Genomic DNA, 20,284 nt, shown 5'->3' on the forward strand with positions numbered 1-20,284 from the left:
TGACATTGACCCATAGTCAAGGTCACAGTAGTCAAATGTGTTAAATGTGGAATATATGCACAGATATAGTACTGTTGGTCATTAAGATCCAGGTGAGCGATACAAATACTCTGGGCCTCTTGTTACAATCTGCAATGTATGATGAGGAATGAGGATTAGGAACTGTGGTGTAAAATTCTACAGATGTATGGTGTTTATTTCTAAGGATCTATGGTATATAACTCTAAGGATCTATGGTATATAACTCTAAGGATCTATGGTATATAACTCTAAGGATCTATGGTATATAACTCTAAGGATCTATGGTATATAACTCTAAGGATCTATGGTATATAACTCTAAGGATCTATTGTGTATAACTCTAAGGATCTATGGTATATAACTCTAAGGATCTATGGTATATAACTCTAAGGATCTATGGTATATAACTCTAAGGATCTATGTTGTACATAACTCTAAGGATCTATGGTATATAACTCTAAGGATCTATGGTATATAATAAGGATCTATGGTGTATAACTCTAAGGATCTATGGTATAACTCTAAGGATCTATGGTATATAATGGTATATAACATAACTCTAAGGAAGTATATAATCTATGTATGTACATAACTCTAAGGATCTATGGTGTATAATAACTATGGTATATCTAAGGATCTATGGTATATAACTCTAAGGATCTATGGTATATAACTCTAAGGATCTATGGTATATAACTCTAAGGATCTATGTTGTACATAACTCTAAGGATCTATGGTGTATAACTCTAAGGATCTATGGTATATAACTCTAAGGATCTATGGTATATAACTCTAAGGAACTATTGTGTATAACACTATGGATCTATGGTATATAACTCTAAGGATCTATGGTATATATAACTCTAAGGATCTATGGTATATAACTCTAAGGATCTATGGTGTATAACTCTAAGGATCTATGGTATATAACTCTAAGGATCTATGGTATATAACTCTAAGGATCTATGGTGTATAACTCTAAGGATCTATGGTATATAACTCTAAGGATCTATGGTATATAACTCTAAGGATCTATGGTGTATAACTCTAAGGATCTATGGTATATAACTCTAAGGATCTATGGTATATAACTCTAAGGAACTATGTTGTACATAACTCTAAGGATCTATGGTATATAACTCTAAGGATCTATGGTTTATAACTCTAAGGATCTATGTTGTACATAACTCTAAGGATCTATGGTATATAACTCTAAGGAACTATGTTGTACATAACTCTAAGGATCTATGGTGTATAACTCTAAGGATCTATGGTATATAACTCTAAGGATCTATGGTATATAACTCTAAGGATCTATGGTATATAACTTTAAGGATTTATGTTATACATAACTCTAAGGATCTATGGTATATAACTCTAAGGATCTATGGTATATAACTCTAAGGATCTATGGTATATATAACTCTAAGGATCTATGGTATATAACTCTAAGTATCTATGGTGTATATAACTCTAAAGATCTATGGTATATATAACTCTAAGGATCTATGGTATATAACTAAGGATCTATGTTGTATATAACTCTAAGGATCTATGGTATATAACTCTAAGGAGCTATGGTATATAACTCTAAGGATCTATGGTATATAACTCTAAGGATCTATGGTATATAACTCTAAGGATCTATGGTGTATATAACTATAAGGATCTAAGGATCTGTGGTATATAACTGTAAGTATCTATGGTGTATATAACTCTAAAGATCTATGGTATATATAACTCTAAAGATCTATGGTATATAACTAAGGATCTATGTTGTATATAACTCTAAGGATCTATGGTATATAACTATAAGGATCTATGGTATATAACTCTAAGGATCTATGGTGTATGATTGTAAGGTTCTGTGGTGTATGGTTGTAAGGATCTGTGATGTATGATTGTAAGGATCTATGATGTATGATTGTAAGGTTCTATGGTGTATGGTTGTAAGGTTCTATGGTGTATGGTTGTAAGGTTCTATGGTGTATGGTTGTAAGGTTCTATGGTGTATGATTGTAAGGTTCTATGGTGTATGGTTGTAAGGTTCTATGGTGTATGATTGTAAGGTTCTATGGTGTATGGTTGTAAGGTTCTATGGTGTATGGTTGTAAGGATCTATGGTGTATGGTTGTAAGGTTCTATGGTGTATGGTTGTAAGGTTCTATGGTGTATGGTTGTAAGGTTCTGTGGTGTATGGTTGTAAGGTTCTATGGTGTATGATTGTAAGGATCTATGGTGTATGGTTGTAAGGTTCTATGGTGTATGGTTGTAAGGTTCTATGGTATATGGTTGTAAGGTTCTATGGTGTATGGTTGTAGGGATCTCTGCTGTATTATTCTGTAGATCTATTCTAAGAAGTTGTGGTATATAATTGTAGGAATTTGAGTGTATAAATAAAATCTGTTGTGTATAATTCTAAGGATCTTGGATTAATAGTTCCTTAGGTTTTATGTGTACCGGCCTTATAATCTTTATAAGGATGTGTGGTGGTTCTAGGCATACAGGACTAGTACTCTGGTCATTTGTTATAGACAGAAAGTAAATTTTATTATCTGTGAGGACTGTGGTCAGTGATTGGAAACAGAAAACAAAATAAGTTTGGTCTGTGTACTTGAGCATATTGTCTGTGCATCTGTTATGTTGTATCACTTCACATATTACAGATGTTGAAATTACCCTGTTGTCTGGTGAAGCCCAAAACTACATCTGTGCTGTCTCTGTTGTGTTCCTGTCGCTTTGCCATATATATATGTGTGTGTGTGTGTGTGTGTGTGTGTACAAACAGTACATAGATTAACTTAAAAAAGTACAGATGCTGGACCCGCCCTTTGAGTTTAGCTGTTAGATTTCATTTGCACTCCAGCACCTACTGGTAGTCCCATCCAAACCTGTTATACAATAGAGTTACAGTGATAGCATACACATTCTTTTTGCTGGTGATTTAACGCCTTCTTGGTTATCAAGCTTGGCACAAGCAAGACTGCTTCTCTGATTTTCTGCTTAATAATATAGCCCAATAAATTAAGTAAGGTGTATAGTAAGTACTTTGTGGGTTCTGTTAGATTTTATCTTATGTTTGACCCAGTACCATTAACAAGAATAATAATTTGTTTGTAACATGCATTATATGTGTGTAATTATATGTCAGGACATTTCGGTGCAAAACCAAGGTGAAGGTCAGGAGTTTAAAGATGAATTTATTTAACTGTCATGCATGTCGAGGTAATAACATCCTTATTCTGCTGAACCACAGCAAAATAAAACTTCATGGACATACTCATGCCATGTAGGTTGTTAATCCTAATCAGGTTTCAAGGTGATGTCAAAGGTCAAATCATATTCATAATTACTGTCTGGGCTTTTTCTACCTTTGTAGTTAACGATGGTTTAACTATAACTGTTCAAAAATATTAAGCATACATACCGTATATTTAGAATTGTAAGCATATAATTGATGCTGTATCAGATTATACATTTTTAGAAATATTAATGTTCATCTTTTGAACTCTTTAAACCTGTTTGAAATTATTTGATGGAACTTAAATATAATGCTTTGAGTCAATAGTACATTTTGATGACAATCTGATTAAAATACAGATCTGAATTTACTGTAAATAATCATGATCTGTTTTTCAATCAGATTGATTTTGAGGATAAATTCAATATGTTAAGAGCAGAATTAGTATTTAACCACACCCTGTTTTTACAGTAAGTCGATTTCGGAATTACATGTTTAATAAATTTATAGATACAGATCTTTGGAATTGATAAGGAGTTTTTTTTATCAAACTCTCTTATTTTTAAGGTTTTCTAAACTTTGATATCGCCCACAAAGGCTTCAACACTTTCTGATTGGTGATGTAGTACTTCTGTAATCATAATCATGTGATACATGCCCCATGTGCACCTCATGGAGGTTAAGAAGACATGTAGAAATGAAAGGTCACAAAGTTCACATTATGGCTTAGCATATATATATATGTGTGTGTGTGTGTTAGCCATGCAAGACAAAATAACAAGCAAATCAAGGTTTTAGACAAGAAAATATAAATTCAAATTAAGCTGTCATGCATACATAATCTTCTAGAATTGAAATTCACAATACAATAAATATGAAGCCCATAGGTTTAATACTAGTCCTGATTATAAGCTATGTATATGGCAGTGAATTTTGAGTCTCAAAAATTGAAATCCTTGTTTTTTTCTTTCTGTGTGACTCTTTGTCCATATCTCTTAGTATTTGGGCTCATGAAAATTTTGGAATTTATGTTCTGGACTTGATTTTAAAAAGTCCTACAAATGTTACTGTATGGAGTGTGAGAAACAGCTACAGATTCCAATAAAGATAGTAACCCTAAGTCTGTATACAAGATATTAAAGCTCTGTCCATACAATATATAAATAACCAATAAAATCTTGTTTTATAAGTGTTCTTGGATACAATGCACATGTATGTATATCTGTTCTTGGGTTTTCAACTATGCAAGGGATGTCAGCTACTTTATAAATACAGCTGGATATTTCTTTATAAAAATAAGTTTGTAGCTGTAGCCAGTCTGGAGTTATATCAGCACTAAAATTTCTCATGGATCCATATTGTTTTCACTATGACATAAAAAATGGCCTAAGTTAATGTTAACTCTAGTTAGAATGAAATCATTTTACAATTGATCCTTATGTGTTTTACACAGATTTTGTAATTGATCTTTGTATTGTGTTAGCGATAGATGAGCTGCAACACCAGTGTGTGAACTTCTAATATTGATTGTACAACTTCATAAATTTTTAGTAATATCACTGTACACATTTAAAATAGTCTCTAATGCTCATTTTTGTTATCATAGAAATTTATATTTTTTTGTAGGAAATATTTTTTAATTTGCATGATGGGAAAACGGGAGACTGGAATGTTCCTTGTTGCTACGGTTGCTATATAACATGGGTTGTCTCTACACCAAACCTGACAATATACAGGTGTTGGGTTTCACCTTCTCCTCACTTAATGGAGCTAGTCGTTGGAAGGCCCATTTTATGGTGTACTACTGAGGGATTCCTCTCTGAGTTCAAGTAAACCTCTTAAAGGTTGCCATTGGTGGGAAAAAACCATGTGTTTTTCACATTTTTCTGAAATAAACCTTGTAGATGGGGGTCTGTATACTTATATCTGTGTATTTCAACACCCCTATCACATATATATACAACCCTGTGTACTGTAAGTGTTGACCACAATAGTGCTACTGTGTAGACAAGCTTATATGTATGGCAGGGAGTTGTATATCTTTACCGAGAGGATATGTTAGGATGCATGATTTTCTCTCTAGAGATAACTGTGCATTGTGCATGTTTTGTTGTATGTATAAGTATTATAAAATCTCAAACATTCAACAGACTTTAAAATCGTGCCAACTTTTCTGTAGTAGTGATTCAAACAGATGTACACCATCTTTAATCCAAATCCTTGCCAGAACACTTGTACACTGGACAAAGGTTAGGACTATAAGATATGGAAACGTGTGATCCTCAGGAAACAGGAGCAGTGTTTTCCTGGTGTGTCTATAACCTCTTTTCTACTGAGAAGATTGTACTACAAAAACCTAAACTATGTTTGCAGCATGTTATTCTTGACAGATTGGACCACAGGGACACGCCCTGTATGACTGACACAAACCATAGGGACCTGACAAGTCTTGCTAGCTACACAGTAACACCTTATAATATGACTGAGACAAGCTGTGCAGCATAGAGACAAACTTTTGTTCTACTTAAACAAATAGTATGAACTTGTCTCAAGGAATGAGACACTACTACAGAGATGTGTCTCATGAGACACTACTAGAGATGTGTCTTATAGGAATGAGACACTACTACAGAGATGTGTCTTATAGGAATGAGACACTACTACAGAGAGGTGTCTCATGAGACGCTACTAGAGATGTGTCTTATAGGAATGAGACACTACCACAGAGAAGTGTCTTATAGGATGGAGACACTACTGCAGGGGTATATACGTCCTACAAACAGACCCTTCCATCTCCGGAACTTCTGAGATTAGACATAGTGTTAGGTATATGTTATATAACAGACTGTCACCCCTGTACACCTATCAAATCTGTTCCATAATCAATGTATTTGGTTAAACAATACTTGCATTGTAATGCTCCTTGTCCATATACCTGTGTATTACATATGTACAGACAGCTGTAGATCCAATGTAAAAAAAACCTGTGTACAATATATTTCACTTAAATCTTAATAGATGTTTATATTAATAACACAGTAACTGAGCTTTAACATCTTTAGAATATGCCCCTGATTAATGGATATTTTGGAGCTTAGGATAATGGTTACAGTACACTTCATGGCTATGAATATTTGGGATGGGATTGAAGAGTAGGAGAAGGTGAGAGGAAGAGGATAGACATATTCTGTCTATAGAAAATATTAGTATCCATGTAATTTGATTTTATCAGACTTCTCTAATAATATGATAGATAACCAGCTTTTTGGAGAGAGTCATATTATTGGATGGGTTAAATTTTGTTACCATTGAACACAAGTATAAGATTCTATTTATCATATAACAAAAAGAGAACTCATATTTGCAAAATTAGATCCTGACAGGACAATTTTTCACTGATAAGTCAGTCATATCACTGTTTATTACAATACAATACATGTATGTCATTCAATATCTATGACTGATGGGTATTACAGTAAGTGGAATATTTGACACTAACCTATTTAGCTTCTCTCAAGTTACCAATACAAATAGAGAGAATACATGGTCATTGTCTTAAAATTTAAGCCATATTTTGGCTTGGGACAGAAGGACAAAAGTGGCTCCCCAAAATACAACTTATATTTTAAGACATTGACCATGTATTCTATTTATCCTGCAACATTGATTGAAAATCAGACTATTGAAACTTAAACAGATTTGTTGTTCAATCTGTGTTTACCTTATGTTGACGTTACGCTGAATTTTGCCTGATGATGGACGCCAAAGTAATTGCTCCGCAGGGAAGTATAGTTCCAAACTTCATCTGATATAACAGCGATTTTATGAATTTTCATAGATCAACAAGTTAATTACAGCATGAAAAATGGCTTATTTCAACATGTATTCGTATTTCTAAATGTAAGAATGTAAGTAAATTCAGAGAGTAATTCTGTCAATTACCACACACATGCTAAAATACAGCTGTCACTACAGGATAAAGTGTGTGTTTATCAATCTTATACATTAGAATATCAAAACATATATTATTTAAAATAACTGAAGATATATATCATCAACATAAAAGTTGTTCTTATATGCATATACTTACCCAGTTTTTTCCTAATTCCTTCACATACATATATTTAAGTAGCCCAGGAACATTCATTTATCTTAATTTCCTATATGCCATATACGTGTAGCTGAAATGCATGACTGATGATAAGCTTTTGCTATTTAGCTTTTATTGGTAAATACAAATGATCCGAGTGTAATTGTGTTGTTATAATCATTACTTGATTGTGTGTGTTGTCTGTTGTTTTCCTGGTGTTCAGATAGAAGTCCTACTTGTAATGTCTTTTTCCTTTAAACTTTAATGTCATTTTTGTGTTGTTCATGTCCTTTTGGTTTATTTATAAAGCTGAATTTTTCAACATTTTATGAGAAATTTAGATTTGTTTTGTGTTACTTCAAAGGAGTTCTACTTTGTACAAGATGATTAAAATAAAAATATTGATTTTATATGCTTGCATCACATTTTGAGCTCACTTTGCCCAAATCAAAGGGCTAAGTGAGCATCTGTGGTGCCACAGCACCAGTCGTCTGTCCATTCATGATCATAGGCCATGTAGCACCTCCCCGCCTGCTACTGTCAACTCTTCTTTGAAAGACTTCTAAAGAACCTCTTACTCTAGGATGTAGACAAATAAATAATGCAAAAATAAAATGACATTGTCCTTTTTTAAAGGTCACTGGGGTCAAATTTGCCCAAGCAGTCAAACAATTTTCATCTGATGAACCAAAAGATTTTGAAACATATTTTGGGTTGTTTCAGGGATGGCACCCAATAAAGTGTACAGAAATGAATGACCTTGACCTTTATATTCAAGGCAACAGATGAAAAATGAAAGCATGACAAATTATATTAATAGAAGTCTATCGGAGAAGATGAGCAATATTTATATGTCTAGTGTTGATTTAAAGCATGCTTGTTTTCAAAGTTACTTAAGGAAATTTGAATTTGGCCCATTTTTTAAGGTCAAAGGTATTTGTACATATTTTATGAAAAAAGCATTGATCATGACTACTTGGTGAGTTATACAGGCCAATTGGGCTTTTAATTGTTGTCTTGGTCACTTGTAAAATGTTTTCCAGTCTTGCTCATAATTGTGGGATACATAAAGCTATTTGATAAATCTTGTTCCTGGTACAGTTTAATCCTGATCAATATAATTAATGTTAATGAAGAATGCTAAAAAAAAGTCCTAATTTCCATCATCCTGATTCTGATCACATTAAAACAAAATTGTCAAATGTTTCCTGATATTATTGACCTAAGCAACAGACAACAGTGATGTAGTGTTGTGATTCAGATCCCTAACTCACATTTTGTTATTGTTTACAGAAGAGGAAGATGATGGGAGACAATACCTCAACACAGGTACTAAGGGACCTGGAGATCTCTCTTCGTACAAACCACATTGAGTGAGTTAGAAATCTACCATGCCACCATGCTGAGAAATAGCTCTGATTCAAAGACTTTCAGGGATGGGCATATTACATGAAAAAGATACAGAATTTCTTGCAATTTCATCTAAAACTGTTATCCATGTTGATAGGCTTATTACCAGGAGTGGGCTTATCACCAGAGGTTTATATGAGTTAAAATCTTCTCCTTGCCCGTGGAAAGTCCTTAATTTGTGAAAACTATTTGTTTTCTCTAGAAACTTTTGCTTTAATCAAGAATATTATGTTATATTAGTTACCCAAATGCTAAAACAATCATAGTTTGAAGTTGAGCAGCACTTAAACTTCCATCATTTGACTTCCTTTGGTGCTTTAGAGATATGTACTTAGGTTTTACATATATGTAGTTTGATTATTTCATGGTATAAGCATGATAAAAACAAAACGAAGCAGTATTTCGATATAGAAAATAAACTTGATTATATATACAACACAAACTTTTATCCAATAAAATGGAATGTTAATGGCAGTTTGAAGGTCTGTGGATTGAATTTGATATTTTTTCATACATATTTACAACCTGTGCATATATGTCCTTGTGTTACACAGATGGGTACGAGAGTTTCTCAATGAAGACAACCAAGGGTTAGATGTACTGGTAGATTATTTGTCCTTTACACAAGTCATGATGAGGTGAGTAGCACGGTCACATTGTAGTCATCTTAGAAATAATCATTTTTCCCACAAGGTCTGATATATTAGAGAGGTTAACAGAGAGTTTACCTTGAGAAATCTCCTTCTCAGTAGCATGATCATATTGTGACAGTCTTGTAAGGAACATTCATTTTCCCCACAATGTCTGATGAAACCACACAAGATCTGTCTCAATGAAAAATCATGATGAGGTTTATGTCTAGGCTTGCCATGTATTTTGTTACAATTTTCAGGTTAATGATGATCCCCACAAGGTCTTCAATCACAGAGAATCACTTTAGAGATGAGATAATATCTGTGTATATTGTAAGCCTTTCAGATTGTAATCCTCCCCACAAGGTCTGTTAAACTACACACAGAATGTCTGTTGATGAAGAGATAAGTAATATCCCTGTTTATTGTAGGAGTCTTTAGGGTTGTAATTCTCCCCACAAGGTCTGTTAAACTACACACAGAATGTCTGTTGATGAAGAGATAAGTAATATCCCTGTTTATTGTAGGAGTCTTTAGGGTTGTAATTCTCCCCACAAGGTCTGTTAAACTACACACAGAAGGTCTGTTGATGAAGAGATAAGTAATATCCCTGTTTATTGTAGGAGTCTTTCAGATTGTAATCCTCCCCACAAGGTCTGTTAAACTACACACAGAATGTCTGTTGATGAAGAGATAAGTAATATCCCTGTTTATTGTAGGAGTCTTTAGGATTGTAATTCTCCCCACAAGGTCTGTTAAACTACACACAGAATGTCTGTTGATGAAGAGATAAGTAATATCCCTGTTTATTGTAGGAGTCTTTAGGGTTGTAATTCTCCCCACAAGGTCTGTTAAACTACACACAGAATGTCTGTTGATGAAGAGATAAGTAATATCCCTGTTTATTGTAGGAGTCTTTAGGGTTGTAATTCTCCCCACAAGGTCTGTTAAACTACACACAGAATGTCTGTTGATGAAGAGATAAGTAATATCCCTGTTTATTGTAGGAGTCTTTAGGGTTGTAATTCTCTACACACACAAGGTCTGTTAAACTACACACAGAAGGTCTGTTGATGAAGAGATAAGTAATATCCCTGTTTATTGTAGGAGTCTTTAGGGTTGTAATCCTCCCCACAAGGTCTGTTAAACTACACACAGAAGGTCTGTTGATGAAGAGATAAGTAATATCCCTGTTTATTGTAGGAGTCTTTAGGGTTGTAATTCTCCCCACAAGGTCTGTTAAACTACACACAGAATGTCTGTTGATGAAGAGATAAGTAATATCCCTGTTTATTGTAGGAGTCTTTAGGGTTGTAATTCTCCCCACAAGGTCTGTTAAACTACACACAGAATGTCTGTTGATGAAGAGATAAGTAATATCCCTGTTTATTGTAGGAGTCTTTAGGGTTGTAATTCTCCCCACAAGGTCTGTTAAACTACACACAGAATGTCTGTTGATGAAGAGATAAGTAATATCCCTGTTTATTGTAGGAGTCTTTAGGGTTGTAATTCTCCCCACAAGGTCTGTTAAACTACACACAGAAGGTCTGTTGATGAAGAGATAAGTAATATCCCTGTTTATTGTAGGAGTCTTTAGGGTTGTAATTCTCCCCACAAGGTCTGTTAAACTACACACAGAATGTCTGTTGATGAAGAGATAAGTAATATCCCTGTTTATTGTAGGAGTCTTTAGGGTTGTAATTCTCCCCACAAGGTCTGTTAAACTACACACAGAAGGTCTGTTGATGAAGAGATAAGTAATATCCCTGTTTATTGTAGGAGTCTTTAGGGTTGTAATTCTCCCCACAAGGTCTGTTAAACTACACACAGAATGTCTGTTGATGAAGAGATAAGTAATATCCCTGTTTATTGTAGGAGTCTTTAGGGTTGTAATTCTCCCCACAAGGTCTGTTAAACTACACACAGAAGGTCTGTTGATGAAGAGATAAGTAATATCCCTGTTTATTGTAGGAGTCTTTAGGGTTGTAATTCTCCCCACAAGGTCTGTTAAACTACACACAGAATGTCTGTTGATGAAGAGATAAGTAATATCCCTGTTTATTGTAGGAGTCTTTAGGGTTGTAATTCTCCCCACAAGGTCTGTTAAACTACACACAGAATGTCTGTTGATGAAGAGATAAGTAATATCCCTGTTTATTGTAGGAGTCTTTAGGGTTGTAATTCTCCCCACAAGGTCTGTTAAACTACACACAGAATGTCTGTTGATGAAGAGATAAGTAATATCCCTGTTTATTGTAGGAGTCTTTAGGGTTGTAATTCTCCCCACAAGGTCTGTTAAACTACACACAGAATGTCTGTTGATGAAGAGATAAGTAATATCCCTGTTTATTGTAGGAGTCTTTAGGGTTGTAATTCTCCCCACAAGGTCTGTTAAACTACACACAGAATGTCTGTTGATGAAGAGATAAGTAATATCCCTGTTTATTGTAGGAGTCTTTAGGGTTGTAATTCTCCCCACAAGGTCTGTTAAACTACACACAGAAGGTCTGTTGATGAAGAGATAAGTAATATCCCTGTTTATTGTAGGAGTCTTTAGGGTTGTAATTCTCCCCACAAGGTCTGTTAAACTACACACAGAATGTCTGTTGATGAAGAGATAAGTAATATCCCTGTTTATTGTAGGAGTCTTTAGGGTTGTAATTCTCCCCACAAGGTCTGTTAAACTACACACAGAAGGTCTGTTGATGAAGAGATAAGTAATATCCCTGTTTATTGTAGGAGTCTTTAGGGTTGTAATTCTCCCCACAAGGTCTGTTAAACTACACACAGAATGTCTGTTGATGAAGAGATAAGTAATATCCCTGTTTATTGTAGGAGTCTTTAGGGTTGTAATTCTCCCCACAAGGTCTGTTAAACTACACACAGAATGTCTGTTGATGAAGAGATAAGTAATATCCCTGTTTATTGTAGGAGTCTTTAGGGTTGTAATTCTCCCCACAAGGTCTGTTAAACTACACACAGAATGTCTGTTGATGAAGAGATAAGTAATATCCCTGTTTATTGTAGGAGTCTTTAGGGTTGTAATTCTCCCCACAAGGTCTGTTAAACTACACACAGAATGTCTGTTGATGAAGAGATAAGTAATATCCCTGTTTATTGTAGGAGTCTTTAGGGTTGTAATTCTCCCCACAAGGTCTGTTAAACTACACACAGAATGTCTGTTGATGAAGAGATAAGTAATATCCCTGTTTATTGTAGGAGTCTTTAGGGTTGTAATTCTCCCCACAAGGTCTGTTAAACTACACACAGAAGGTCTGTTGATGAAGAGATAAGTAATATCCCTGTTTATTGTAGGAGTCTTTAGGGTTGTAATTCTCCCCACAAGGTCTGTTAAACTACACACAGAATGTCTGTTGATGAAGAGATAAGTAATATCCCTGTTTATTGTAGGAGTCTTTAGGGTTGTAATTCTCCCCACAAGGTCTGTTAAACTACTACACACAGAATGTCTGTTGATGAAGAGATAAGTAATATCCCTGTTTATTGTAGGAGTCTTTAGGGTTGTAATTCTCCCCACAAGGTCTGTTAAACTACACACAGAATGTCTGTTGATGAAGAGATAAGTAATATCCCTGTTTATTGTAGGAGTCTTTAGGGTTGTAATTCTCCCCACAAGGTCTGTTAAACTACACACAGAATGTCTGTTGATGAAGAGATAAGTAATATCCCTGTTTATTGTAGGAGTCTTTAGGGTTGTAATTCTCCCCACAAGGTCTGTTAAACTACACACAGAATGTCTGTTGATGAAGAGATAAGTAATATCCCTGTTTATTGTAGGAGTCTTTAGGGTTGTAATTCTCCCCACAAGGTCTGTTAAACTACACACAGAATATCTGTTGATGAAGAGATAAGTAATATCCCTGTTTATTGTAGGAGTCTTTAGGGTTGTAATTCTCCCCACAAGGTCTGTTAAACTACACACAGAATGTCTGTTGATGAAGAGATAAGTAATATCCCTGTTTATTGTAGGAGTCTTTAGGATTGTAATTTCCCTGCAAGGTCTACCAAGACCACAGAGAAAATATATCTTTATCAAATAACTGGAGTAGGCCTTCTTCTATCCCTCTAGTTGTTATCAGTTGGAGAAGTCATCATTTTTCCTGTAATATCAATTTTAGCCAACCATAAGGGACAGTAAGTGTTGGTCTCCCTCTTTTTGTGACTCACAATATACAATGCTAAATCACCATGTTCAGATTTCAATGTTTATTTAGATCGTTATAGGCCCCATCATCTCTATTTTATGATATAGATATCATGAAATTTGTGTAGATCATTAAAAACTAAACTACTTGTTCACAGATTTCTGATCATAATATTTATACACCATACAAATCATTTATCCTCCATTTGCTATAGATAGCCTAAAAATAATTTTAAAAAACAAAAGACAACTCATTACTACTCATATTTATCTTGTAATTATGGCGATCCGGTCGGTATTTTGAAATATGTAGATGATGTAGATTTTCAGATATGTGTATGTCATGTATATGGGAAGTATTTCTCATGTCTAGACATACTTGGATCACTGAGCATCATAATTTGGTTTCTTTCAGGAGAGAACAGCTGTTAACCAAGGAAAAGAGTGCCAGTCTGGATGGCCTTGCAAAGAGTCCTGTTCGCCGACTGAAGCGATCCAACACTATCGGTTCTCCGCGGGGAATGTTAAAGTCTTCCAAACTGAACATGGGTGAGGCACGCGATGATGTCCACGTGTGTATCATGTGTCTACGAGCTATCATGAACCATCAGGTACTTTCATAATTACAACCTATGTTAATTACAATTTGTATATATGATGTACCAACATAAAACTTATATATACTTTTATTTTTCTGTATTTGATATAACCTTCATAAACAATGTGTTTGATTTCTCTGTTTCTACTCTTTGACATTTTGAATTAGCATGCTTTTTAGGTGAAATAGATGGCTTTTCTCAAAAGAAACTTCCTTATGTTAGTATGCTGAAGGAAAATGGTGTCCAGTTGATTTTTGATGCAGAAAGTACCAAATGTTTGTTCACTTATTTTCAAAAGAAATTTAATGCTCTTATGCAAATTTTTTTACCATTGCAGTATGGCTTCAACCTGGTGATAGCCCATAAACATGCTATCAACTGTATAGCACTAAGTCTGAACCACCGTAGTCTCAGGTTTGTATGACAGTATATAGAACTAAGTCTGAACCACCGTAGTCTCAGGTTTGTATGACAGTATATAGAACTAAGTCTGAACCACCGTAGTCTCAGGTTTGTATGACAGTATATAGAACTAAGTCTGAACCATCGTAGTCTCAGGTTTGTATGACAGTATATAGAACTAAGTCTGAACCATCGTAGTCTCAGGTTTGTATGACTGTAAATAGAACTAAGTCTGAACCGCCGTAGTCGCAGGTTTGTATGACTGTAAATAGAACTAAGTCTGAACCGCCGTAGTCTCAGGTTTGTATGACTGTAAATAGAACTAAGTCTGAACCATCGTAGTCTCAGTTTTGTTTGTCTTCGTCATTAATTGTAAACACTAAGTCTTACTATTCTTAAGTTGGTATGAATAAGTCATTATTTGAGCACTAAATATAGCCTGTTGAGTGTGAGTGTAGCAACAGAGTCAAAGCTGACATCATGATTTATGATTAACAAGATAAAACACATTACACGTTTACAATTTCAATCCCTGACTTTTTGTCTGAGGAAATCCTTTTTAGTTTTAGCTCCATTGCAGGACAAAGGCACTGGTTCTAGAGCTGCTAGCTGCAGTTTGTCTAGTGAGTGGGGGACATGAGATCATCTTGTCTGCCTTTGATAATTTTAAAGAGGTAAGTCTGCCATGATATACCCATATTTCATGATAGTATCTCTTGCTTAAATTGACAGATCTATGTTTGGGAAAAATGAAAATATTTATTTAGCATTCTTTACAAGTTTGACGAAGAACATAAGCTTTAAAGAGCTTTTACAATGACACAGCTAAGAGAACAAAATTGATGTTGTTTTGTATGTTGGTGGAAAATCCATGGGGGAAAACATAAGCACCTTAGATAAGGAAATATTTTACTCTTAAGACCTACCACCAGCTCATCTTCAGTCCATTTGTTTGAGGAAAGTAGTCTGAAGGTAATGCTTGAAGGCAATCTTAATTCAACTCAAGATTCTTGTCCCTGGGTCCAACTTTTAGTGCCATAGTAAATGTTGACAAAGATTTTTGATCAATAATTCACAGGTCATTGGATGTTGACAAAGTGAAATAGTGATAGCAACCATCACAAATAGATTTCAATCTTACTGTTTCAGGTGTGTGGAGAAAGACACAGGTTTGAGACATTGATGGATTATTTCAGGAATTTTGAAGAGTTCCATATTGATTTTATGGTAAGATTACACCAATACTGTCATATTCATCCTGATCTGCATCTTGTATATCAATTCCCTCATTAAGATTGATTTGCTAACATATGAAAAAACATATGTATAACCAAATTTATATTAGGTCATTCTCTTAATACAGGCCTCAGGTCACCGTGATATCACTATAAATAGAAACTTGATTAGTTGTCTTAACACAGGCACCCTCGTAATACAGGCCTCGGGTCACAGTGATGTCACTATAAATAGAAACTTGATTAGTTGTCTTAACACAGGCACCCTCGTAATACAGGCCTCGGGTCACAGTGATATCACTATAAATAGAAACTTGATTAGTTGTCTTAACACAGGCACCCTCGTAATACAGGCCTCGGGTCACAGTGATATCACTATAAATAGAAACTTGATTAGTTGTCTTAACACAGGCACCCTCGTAATACAGGCCTCGGGTCACAGTGATATCACTATAAATAGAAACTTGATTAGTTGTCTTAACACAGGCACCCTCGTAATACAGGCCTCGGGTCACCGTGATATCACTATAAATAGAAACTTGATTAGTTGTCTTAACACAGGCACCCTCGTAATACAGGCCTCGGGTCACAGTGATATCACTATAAACAGAAACTTGATTAGTTGTCTTAACACAGGCACCCTCGTAATACAGGCCTCGGGTCACAGTGATATCACTATAAATAGAAACTTGATTAGTTGTCTTAACACAGGCACCCTCGTAGTACAGGCCTCGGGTCACAGCTTGCAGCAAAATCACTTCATTGAAAATAATTCAAAGAAGTCTTTATAAAGTTTGCATCCTTATGGGATTGGTCACAGGTGTAGGGTTGGTAACTGGAAACCATATAAAGTTTGTCCTTACGGGATTGGTCACAGATGTAGGGTTGGTAACTGGAAACCATATAAATTTTGCGTCCTTATGGGATTGGTCACAGATGTAGGGTTGGTAACAAAAAAACATATAAAGTTTGTCCTTATGGGATTGGTCACAGATGTAGGGTTGGTAACAAAAAAACATATAAAGTTTGTCCTTATGGGATTAGTCACAAGTGTAGGGTTGGTAACAAAAAAACATATAAAGTTTGTCCTTATGGAAATCTTCACAAGGCCAAAACAGGGTTACAACAAAAAAAAAACAAAATATAAGTTTATGCTTTTACCGAATTTATGGGATTAGTCACAGGTGGCTTGTAGTTTGGTTGGTACATTCAAAAAAACATATAAAGTTTGTCCTTATGGGATTGGTCACAGATGTAGGGTTGGTAACAAAAAAACATATAAAGTTTGTCCTTATGGGATTAGTCACAAGTGTAGGGTTGGTAACTGGAAACCGTTACTCAGAGCTTGATAGATTATTCTGCTACTTGGAAATCTTCACAAGGCCAAAACAAAACTACAACAAAAGTAGCATATTAAATCTTCAAAATATAGGTTTATGCTTTTACAGCGAATTTAGATTGGTTTGTATTATAATGGAATGTTTCTTTTACAGGTGGCTTGTATGCAGTTTGTGAATATTGTGGTACATTCAGTGGAGAACATGAACTTTCGTGTACATCTACAGTATGAGTTTACACAGATTGGCCTGGACGACTATCTAATGGTAAAAAGATCTGATCAATTACATGGTATAGGAAGCTTTTATACAAGTGATCTGGTTTATACAAGTGATCTGGTTTATACAAGTGATCTGGTTTATACAAGTGATCTGGTTTATACAAGTGATCTGGTTTATACAAGTGATCTGGTTTATACAGTGATCTGGTTTATACAAGTGATCTGGTTTATACAAGTGATCTGGTTTATACAAGTGATCTGGTTTATACAAGTGATCTGGTTTATACAAGTGATCTGGTTTATACAAGTGATCTGGTTTATACAAGTGATCTGGTTTATACAAGTGATCTGGTTTATACAGTTATCTGGTTTATACAAGTGATCTGGTTTATACAAGTGATCTGGTTTATACAAGTGATCTGGTTTATACAAGTGATCTGGTTTATACAGTGATCTGGTTTATACAAGTGATCTGGTTTATACAAGTGATCTGGTTTATACAAGTGATCTGGTTTATACAAGTGATCTGGTTTATACAAGTGATCTGGTTTATACAAGTGATCTGGTTTATACAAGTGATCTGGTTTATACAAGTGATCTGGTTTATACAGTGATCTGGTTTATACAAGTGATCTGGTTTATACAAGTGATCTGGTTTATACAGTGATCTGGTTTATACAAGTGATCTGGTTTATACAAGTGATCTGGTTTATACAAGTGATCTGGTTTATACAAGTGATCTGGTTTATACAAGTGATCTGGTTTATACAAGTGATCTGGTTTATACAAGTGATCTGGTTTAGAAAAGCTATCTTTAAGACTGAAGAGTTCTTCTTTGATGTGTACAAATATGCAATTTCAATATTTCACACATACATCTGTGAAAGATTCAAATTGTGAATTGTTCTCAACAGATCAGGCATGTGACAATAACTTATCCTACTAATATGTGTTGCTTTATGATTTCGGGTCTATTTCACTATACTCATCCATTCATGAATTCAAATATCAAAACGGTATTTGAGGAAGCTGTTTTAAATTCACAGAAGAAATAAGGCCCTTTATTAATATATTACTATCATTATTCAGAAACTTCGACACACTGAGAGTGACCGGCTGTCAGTTCAGGTACATGCATACCTGGACAATATGATAGATGTACAACAACTTTTGGAGGATTCAGAGACCAAGACAGAAGCATTGGAGCGTGCCGAGGACCTAGAGGATGAGCTGTCACATGTTAGTTTCACACAATACTTATTGATTGTTGTCTGTCTTGCCCCAGAAAAAAACATTCTAGACCTTATTTGAAGTAGACTCTGCTTCATGTATTGTAAAGGTTGTATCTCTTGTTCAAATGGTCACAGTTCTACGTAGCTCTTGGTGCAGAAGGGATGCATATTTTGTCAAAGTCGTGAAAAGAAATGTTCCCATGTGTTGCTTTCTTTATGAATCTCATCATTTTCAAGGTATGTTTTTTGAGGTTTTATTCCAGCTTGGAAAATAGTGAAAAATAGAAGCCCTTGAAAACAACAAACTTTTTAGTATGTATCTCCCTTCAATTTGGGCACCTTAGTTATCTAATACTTACTTTATAGTTATCTAATACTTACTTTATAGTTATCTAATACTTACTTTATAGTTATCTAATACTTACTTTATGGTTATCTAATCCTACTTTGTCTTTGGACTTTTGCAGTGACTTTGGGAATATTGCTTGTTATCTTCCGAGATTTAGACACAGAATGATCTTCCCTTTAATCTTTTTTTGTTTTTGTTTTTTTTTTTTGTGAGGGAAGTTACACTTTTAATTCATGTGTTCTTTTTGAATAATAGAAAGGTGAATAGAAGATGGATATGAGTGTGGATCTTGCACTGCTTAAGTGTCATATTATTTATCTTTACCATTTACATACCATTTACTATCAGGACATCATAGTTGATACATATTAAACCACATCTATAAACATGTGTACATTTTCCCAATGTTACATGTTTGGATCAGTTAATGTGTGTTTTCTTTAAAATTGTCTATTATCCTGTACTTCAGGCACATGAAAGACTTCAAGAGGTAGAGGAGGAAGCAATGTCCAAAACAGGTATGTCATCAAGCCTTGTGAGGAGGCACTTCCTTCTTTCATAATGAAAACATATTAAGCAGATGATCCAAATGATGTGACTGGTCTACAATGCTTAATAGATCTAGATAAACAGTCTTCCTAACTATTAAATATATAAGTTAATACTAAAAAAAAGTCTGTTTGAATACTTCCTCTTTTTTTTTAAATATTGTTTGCTATGTTAAAACTTTATATGAAGAGAAAATGAATAGAAAAAAAACTGACACTAAGTAATAAAGATCAGTAAGTTGGATGTCATGATGGACAAGAGAGATGATATTGATAGAGAGATGTATATTTTATGTGATATGAACCATGTGATTTTAAAAATGAACAATGGTTGTCATGATAGGTCTGGGTCAACAGATCTTAAATAGATACATACAGATTTTCCAACTTGCTTGTAACTTGATCTAAGTAATTTCTTTTATTTTGTAGTGGAACTAGAGAAGCAGTTATCAGATGCAAATCAAGACATTGAGGAGCTGCGAGATTATTTATCAAAGCAAGATCTAGAAATGAACTCTTTACGACAAGTTGTGAATGAAAAAGACGAGGAGTCAAGGAAGAGACAGAGCATACTTGAAGCTAAACTCCAGGAGATCGAACAAATTAAACAGACTCTTCCTTCAGGTGAGTTGACTGGAAAACCTCAATTGTCTTTACTTTAAATTTATCAGAGAGTTTCTTATAAATATGGCCCCAACTACCTTGACACCTTAACCTGACATCAAATTGGTGTTTAAATTCATTTATTGTATGTAATATTCAGTTTGTATAAAGTACTTATGTCCATCAAACTTTTCAAGTA

The 20,284-nt window shown here is 34.6% G+C and overlaps 1 protein-coding gene across 1 annotated transcript in view; it reads left to right on the top strand.

The window, feature by feature from the left end:
• LOC132565409 (formin-like protein) overlaps window positions 1–20,284 on the top strand; it is a 56,215-nt gene that overhangs the window by 22,386 nt on the left and 13,545 nt on the right. Inside the window, exons 5-14 of the mRNA XM_060230050.1 lie at window positions 8,646–8,725; window positions 9,317–9,400; window positions 13,975–14,170; window positions 14,496–14,572; window positions 15,141–15,234; window positions 15,710–15,787; window positions 17,289–17,399; window positions 18,443–18,592; window positions 19,404–19,452; window positions 19,912–20,106. Of these exons, the coding sequence (XP_060086033.1) occupies window positions 8,646–8,725; window positions 9,317–9,400; window positions 13,975–14,170; window positions 14,496–14,572; window positions 15,141–15,234; window positions 15,710–15,787; window positions 17,289–17,399; window positions 18,443–18,592; window positions 19,404–19,452; window positions 19,912–20,106 (1,114 nt within the window). The remainder of the gene's footprint in view (window positions 1–8,645; window positions 8,726–9,316; window positions 9,401–13,974; window positions 14,171–14,495; window positions 14,573–15,140; window positions 15,235–15,709; window positions 15,788–17,288; window positions 17,400–18,442; window positions 18,593–19,403; window positions 19,453–19,911; window positions 20,107–20,284) is intronic.

The sequence above is a fragment of the Ylistrum balloti genome, unplaced genomic scaffold, assembly GCF_031769215.1.
Source record: "Ylistrum balloti isolate Yb309-2 unplaced genomic scaffold, AGI_CSIRO_Ybal_v1 Utg369722, whole genome shotgun sequence".
Lineage (NCBI taxonomy): Eukaryota > Metazoa > Mollusca > Bivalvia > Pectinida > Pectinidae > Ylistrum > Ylistrum balloti.